Raw genomic sequence first — 7,926 nt, forward strand, 5'->3', positions numbered from 1 at the left:
ATTAATTGTCTACGGTAAATTAGCTTACTATGCACCTACAGAAAATGGAGAGCTCTATGTCATTAATGAAATTCACACCTGTAACATTCAAGCGGAAATGATACATAAATTGTAGCTAATTGCCTAATTGAAGGCATCTGACTGTCACAAAATATTCATTTCGTCGAAACTCATAAAGATATTACCCAATATGCTCATTGCTATCTTATCATTAATGCACTTACAACTAAGCCCGAAATTCTGTTGAAAACTGTACAAGTCGACTATCGTCGCTGTCAGGCCATAAATGCACCCGTATAAAGTAAGTGATTTATACGTCTTTAATGAGATTCGAAAATATGGTATATATTAAATTAAAAAGCTAGACATCGTCTGTATCTTTAATTTTTTTACTTTTCGGAATTAATTTACGTATAAGATACTTAATTTACAAAAAATAGTAAAGAAAATATATTTTTCATTTTAAATGACATAATTATATTATTTACTTTTTAATCCTCTTTTTTTTGCCACTTTTCCTTAATTTTATTACAAGGTATTCAGCTTTAAACAACTTTGGTCCATTGAAGTACTAAAATTGCATGCAGACTCAAAAGGGCAGAAAGTGATTTTGGCCTTTAGATCTGCATGTAAACAACCGGCCACTTTATATCGTGCCTAAAAAGCTTAATTACATTTTTTCCCATAACTCTCATTCTTTAATTTTAATTAATATACTAAAGTGCCATTCGTGTGACATTCACATTTTGCACTAATGTACTATAAAGAGTTTTGTACCGTTGGACCTAAAAATTCAATTTAATTATTTTCAATTATAATATGTATATTTTACTGAAAACTAATTCAAGAAAAATAATATTTTTCTTAATTTAATTCTGACGGGATACTCTTGGAAAAATACTTCGTTTTTAAGAAGTCGGGAGAGTTTAGATTGTTGAAAAAATTAATTATTCACTATATATATAATATTATCTTAAAAAAATAATTAATATGTATAATAACACCATTGCTCAGCAAAAAAAAATTCGACTACACATACATTAATCATAAATAAAAACACTATATATATATATATGGAAACAATTTAAATAATTGGATGTGGAAAAAACAAACCCCGCGAAATAATGCAATAAAAAATCATTTTTTTAATTATGGAAATAAATATGAAATAAAAAGGAAATAAACCAAAATAGGAATCACATAATAGTGGGGAGTATTAATCACGTGCAGCTCACGAGGATTATCACAACTCCTCCTCCTCCTCCTCATGGGCCTCTGCACAGTTACCATGTGCAGTTAAACACTTGAAAACTTTTTACCCCGCCTCCTCCACGCGCGTGTGTTGAAGTCATTCTCTGTGATGTGGGCGCGTGATCAACACTCCCGGTTTGTCGAAGTGGGGAGCGGTTTCTCGAAAGATGGAGGTAAAACCCAGAGCCGTACAGAACCGGAATTATAAATGGCGGCGAATCCAAGGCTGTCCACCACGTTATTATTTTCCCGCTGTAAAAACGCCTGCGACACCGTTTTGTTTTTATTTTTTTTTGTGTGTACTGTCAAGTAATCTTATTATTATTATTATTTTTTATTTTTATGTAATTTGGTAATATAATGCTTTTATTTAATTTAGTGTTGGAACAAAGTACAATTTATTTATATTTAGTTATTTTAAACATTCAAATAAATAGATTCAATTAGTTTTGAAGTATCGAATAAAAGTTTAAAAAAATAAGTTGTTATTTACGTACAAATATTCTGTATTTCAGATCTCCATTGAGTCTTAATTTATTAATGAATATGTATTAGGAATAAACTTTTATTGTTCTACAAAAACTAAATAAATATTATTTCAAAAAGAAAGCGCTTTTATTATTTTTTATTATCGAAAATGAGTTTAAAATAAATAAGTTGGTGGGTTGAATTTATATTAATAGTAATACTAGCTGTCGTGGCACGTTGTACTTTCGTACATATATAAAATAATATTGCGTATTTTAAAATATATTATAAATAAAAATAAATTACAAATAAATATATAACATTTTAAGAAAAAAAGAGAGAGAGAAGAAAGCCAACTTGAAGATGTTATCGACGTGATAAAAAAAATTGATGTAATTATATCACAAACGATTGTTTGTGAATGAAAAGTACTTTTTTATATTATTATAAATAAATACAATTTCAGAAAATTTGTCGTCTGGTAGATAAAAAATCTCTAGAAATGTAAAAACTCAAAAAATTGAAAAAAGAAAATATAGTAAAAAAAGTGAGTAATGATGGTAAAATGTAGTTAAAAGTTAATTGATGGTCAAAGAGGTGAGTTGTTGCAAATGGCTTTTTAATTTGACCGACATATTTTAACCGGGCCGGGCATCCTGGGTCTCACGTGACCCCCCACACGTACTTCGAGACCTACTGACTCAGCGACTCCTCACGCTTATTCATTGGACCAACCCCCCCACGTACTGGCCCCCACATGTCCACGTGTCGGTAGCCCACAATCTCCATACGCGGCGAGTCGCGGCCCTCACCGGTGGCCGGAATCTCTCGCCGCCCAGCTGGCCGGTGTCTACCACCTATGACTTTCCCACTTCGTCACTTAGATATTTTACTACTTTCTATTATTAAAGACCCCATTTCTTTTAAAAAAATAAAATAAAACGGGTCTCCGAATTTTGGGGTTCCCAATTTCGGCGATCCTATAAGACAGCGATTTCAGTGTTGTTGTGAGTCTCCAAACAGAACCTTAAAACTCTGTCCCTCCAAGGACTCCTTCCCCTCACCCACTCTTTTTTCTTCCCAATTTCCTCAAACCTTTTAAACCCAACTAGGAGTCTCTCTCTCAAACCCACCCAGGAATCCAGAGATTTTCACTGATTTCTTTACCTTATAATCCTCGATGCAGATATAGCAACACCCTTCCTTTTAAATCCCATGCTCTTCCTGCAACTCTTGCAGAACCACCTCTTTCTTTTCACCCGTTGATGCACTTTTCTCATGAAAAGCCCCCCTCTCTCTCTTCTTTCTCTCTCTTGTTTTAGCCTTTGAAATCCCATCTTTTGAGGTTTTCTTGTTTCTTTTCATTTGTCAGACTGATTCTCTCTGTGTTTTTGAAGCTTCTGCTTGAAGCGTTGCGGTCTGTTTGCCTCCTCCTCAAAGCAGTCCCCCTTTTCCTGTTGTATGTTAAAGATCAAATCTCCGCGTGTCTGTATCAATGGAGATGTTGTGTCCAGTCAAATACACCGAGCACAAGAAAATCACCAAGAAACTCATCAAACCCTCCAAACACAGCCTTAAGAAGCAATCCAAGAATAATCAGAATTTCATTGCCCCAAGAACTGTTAGAATCTCCGTTACCGACCCTGACGCCACGGATTCCTCCAGCGATGACGACGACGAGCTCTTTCCAAGACAACGTGTCAAGAAATACATCAGCGAGATCAGAATGGAAACAACGACTGATTCCATCAATGGCGCCAATGGCAGGACCAGAACTGTAGAGACTCTCCAGGCTAAGCCCAAGCCCATGAAGGTGAAGGAGGCGCCGGCTCCGGCCGCCTCACAGGGCGGCTCTCGGAAGTTCCGTGGCGTGCGGCAGCGGCCCTGGGGTAAATGGGCTGCAGAAATCAGAGACCCTTCGAGAAGGGTCAGGCTCTGGTTGGGTACTTATGATACTGCAGAAGAGGCAGCTATGGTTTATGATAATGCGGCGATAAAGCTTCGCGGACCGGACGCTTTAACAAACTTCACCGTTCCTCCAACGAAGGATTCATCGGCGGAGACCAACCCGGCGTCGGTTTCCGGCTATGATTCCGGGGACGAGTCGCATAATCTGTCTTCGCCAACTTCTGTTCTCCGGTTCAGGAGCAGTCTCCGTCCCGGTGAAGACGCTGAACCGAGCGGGTCGGGTCCGGTGCAAGAATTGGGAAATGAAGGCGAACCGTGTACTGGTTTGGAGGATGCTCCGAACCGGCCGGCTTGTGATGCCAGTCCGGCTGATTTGCCGGTTCATGAAGTGGAGGAGTGTCAAGGGGAGACGAGCATGGTACCCGATTACTCAAACGACTTCTTGCCTATGGACATTCCATTTTTGGATGATTTCTTCAATGTTCAATCGCAAGACCAAATGTTGTTTGAAGACATCCCGACTTCTTCCAACTACGATGATTTCTCAATGTCATTAGACGAGTTCCCAATCCTCAAAAACAGCTTCCAAGAGGCCGAATTCGGAGATTTTAAGGATACGTTTCAAGATCTTGGTTTTCTTGAAGTCGACAACTATTTTCAAGACATAAACGATGTAGCTAGTGTTGATCCTCTATTAGTCCTATAGTATTCCTAGAGGGAAAAAAAAAAAAAAAAAGAGTCAAAAGTGTTACATAGTTGGTTTGCCAATTAACGGCAAATTTTGTGTACCGACTATCGGCTTGTATTTTTATTTAAATAGAATAAAATAATTTTTAGAGTGAATAAATTCAATTTTGTATGAGTATGTAGTCATCTCCTCAAATGTAGCATCACATGTTTATTATTTTCCAAATTCTAGTCAAGGAAAAAATTCCACAAGAAACGTGTGGATCATCTGACGCCAAAGTGTCATTCCTTTGGTCCCATTGCCACACGGGTAGGCGCGATTTACGCTTCAATTTGACCATAGTCGTGTTTAGCTGCTTGCTATAGTGAAATTAAGTGACCACCTCACCCTATTGTTCAAATTGATTCAATCATTGAGCCAACAATGACCACTTTTGGTATTTTATGCAGTATCAAAAGCAATTGCTAGCGAGGTAGCAATAATTCAAATTATGATGGACTTAGGCATTCAGGGTTGGCAAAAATTATCGAGAATGGTTCACAATTATTGACGTACAGCAAAAATTTAATTTGATTTTATCCGCATTCATATCGATGGAGTTAATATTTTCCGATTTTTGGAGCAGTGAATGCGGATAAATATGCTTTAATTTTTTATCGAGGACAACTGATGTTTGGGTGGTCGAGGTTCTTGACAGGTGTTGGGGTGGTGTGATGGCCGGTGGGGTTGGTGGTTTCAGTTTCACATTGTTTGAAAGTCGTGAGAAGTCTGATGAGACGAAAAGAAGAAATTTTTTTAATTTTATATCAATATTTTTAGGTTTTTTAGATCTAAACAAGCTTGTAACCCGTTTAAAATATGTTTTAAAATGCTACAAAGGTTTTTTTTATAGAAAAAGAAAATTTTATGCGTTTATAAGCTTGTTCAAAAACAGTAGGCTTATTTTTTTTTAATATTTTAACAAACTCTTTCAAATTAATTATAAATTTCATTGTTAAAATTTTATAAATTTTATAAATTTTATAATTTTATTTTATTCAAATACTTTAAAATTTTAATTTTTCTAAATAAGATTGAAATTTTATAAATCCTAAAAATATTTTATAAAACTATATGAATTTATACGATATTTTAAATAACTTTAGTCGAACACCCCATCTTTATCACGTACAATCATAAAAAAATAAATTAATGTAATGAATAAAGAATAAGAACCTCATGCAACTGAACTAAATACTTGCACATCTAATGAGATTCGAATTTATAACATCATAGACCTAAAATTTTAAGACCTCGGCTTTAACTGCTGAGTGAATATTTATTAGCCAAAAAATTAATTTTTAATTACATCATTTGTGAGAACCTCAAAATAAAATAACTTAACTAAATCTAACAATATTTTCAATATCTTGATATATTTAATATAATTAATTAACTCCACATAAAATTTCTATAATTACTTAAAACCTCATAGCCCACTGTGTAATTATTCATTTCCATATGTTCAAAAGTGACTTCATTTGCTCATTATTTAAAAAAAAAAAAAAATCTCCCAACTTTTTGGAAAATAAAATAAAATAAAATAAATACTTTAATTAAAATAAAATTGATGAAGGGGTTGATGATACCTATGGGCTCAAAGCCATATGACACTTACTTATATTTCACTCCAACATAATAATAATAATAAATATAGAGTCAAATAATAATGATGATTAATGCATCCAAATTAAATTAAATTAAATCAAATTCTTGTAAAGTATAATTGTTATTAATAATAATAATAATAATAATATTAATTAATTAATTTAGATTGAGAAGATGAATCTGAGTAGTGATACCCACGCGCAGCTCAGCCCACACGTTCCGTCATCCATGCAGGCAGAAAGCATCCAACCCCCCATTCAATCATGATGTCTCCACACCTATTTTTGCACAGTTAGTTATTTAACTGTATTGATTTGAAATATTTGACTTTTCCATCCTAATTTCTCTCAAACTTCTCCTTTAAACCCCCCCTCCCCCCTCCCTCAACTAAATTTAATTTTTTATTATATTTATTTAATTAAATAAAAAATAAAAAAGGATTCAAGCTGATAAAATTTAATAAAATTGATTTTAAATGTGTATGAATAAAGAAATTATGAATTAAATTAATTAATAAAATATATGATTATTTTTGGAAAACTTATAGTTAAGGATTTTTTAGATAATTCATGTTTGGCAACTAGGATATGTATTGTAAGAGTCTCCTTTTCAATTAATAATAGAAAGATATATATATTTGTATTTTATATAAATAAATTGAAGGTCTAACTCATAATTTTGTGATTGCGAATTCGAGATTCGAAATGTTCAGTATTTGGGTTGAAAAAATGATTTAAGAGGGTGTTTGGCAAAACTTACTCAAAAAATTTTTATAATTTCATAAGTTTGTATATTTTATAAAATATTTTTAACTATTAAGAAAATCTTTAATTTCTTTTTAAGTATTTCATATGTTTTCAAATATCTTATAATTGTTTGGTGAAAAATTTATAATTCCGCACAAACACTCTATAACTCTACATTTAGAATTAACTCTAAAGAAATTTTTTTTTTTCACAAGTACTATTTTTTTTCTGGTATGTGGGGTTAGGGGTTAGCCGCCAATAATAGTTGACTGGAATATTATGAGATTGAGTTATGATTCGTACGGAATTTGTGAAAAAAGTTCACCTTTGTGTAATTGTCGATCTTGGGGCGTGGAAAGACTTATTTCATTGGGTAAAGATTTGGGATTCAAGTTCGGTTTTGATTTACTTGTATAGTAATTTATAATTTATTACCTTTTGTATTTTGCGCTCATTGTTTGAAGAGGAGTGCAGTAATTATCTTGACTTGGCATGCTATCAAAAATTTAAAATTGAAAAACTTTGAATTACAGAACTTAAAAAACGAAACAAACATCACAATTTTCATTCATTACTAATACTCATTTTTATTTGACATTTTGATATAAATTCATCAATGTAAAAAAAAAGTATATTTATATTTTCTATATATTTTGCATAATTGCTGATTCTTCTTGACCGTTGAAGCGTTACGTAAATTGATAAAAGATGAAAAATATTAATACAAAAGCTAATAAAAAAATTTAATTTTAAAAATTGAATTATTTTTGCACTATATCTAATTAATAGTTTAGTGTAATTTCTTTTTTTTTGTTTGTGTGTGTATATATTTATTACAGGAAAAAGGGTAGACAAAAAGATTGTGGAAATGATAATGTAATGATTAGTTCAAAGTTGTGATGTTGTTCACTATTATTTATTATGATCTGCTCCAACAACACTGTTTCACTGCTCATTTTTACTTTGTGTTTCACAGTTGTAGTCATGATGATGTTCTCTTCTTCACGTGACCTTTTACCTCTTTTCTTCCATTCAATTTTCTATATCTAATTTTATTATCTTTTTTATTTTTTTAATATTACGCCATATATATAAAATTAACATCACATATTTTATTAAAAATAAAATAATATTTAAAATAGAAAATTCAGTTCTTGCCATACACAGTAATTCATTTATGACAACAATTTTCTATAAATAAGTATGATTAAGATTACC

General features: G+C 32.5%; 1 protein-coding gene across 1 annotated transcript; it reads left to right on the top strand.

Annotated features, from left to right (window-relative positions):
• The first annotated feature begins 2,674 nt into the window (after positions 1–2,674).
• LOC105166722 (ethylene-responsive transcription factor CRF4) lies at positions 2,675–4,492 on the top strand. Its single transcript, XM_011086179.3, has one exon. It carries the CDS (start codon positions 3,215–3,217, stop codon positions 4,331–4,333), a length of 1,119 nt encoding a protein of 372 aa, XP_011084481.1. The 5' UTR covers positions 2,675–3,214; the 3' UTR covers positions 4,334–4,492.
• The last annotated feature ends 3,434 nt before the right edge of the window (positions 4,493–7,926 follow it).

The sequence above is a fragment of the Sesamum indicum genome, linkage group LG7, assembly GCF_026168435.1.
Source record: "Sesamum indicum cultivar Baizhima isolate 11 linkage group LG7, ASM2616843v1, whole genome shotgun sequence".
Taxonomy (NCBI): domain Eukaryota; kingdom Viridiplantae; phylum Streptophyta; class Magnoliopsida; order Lamiales; family Pedaliaceae; genus Sesamum; species Sesamum indicum.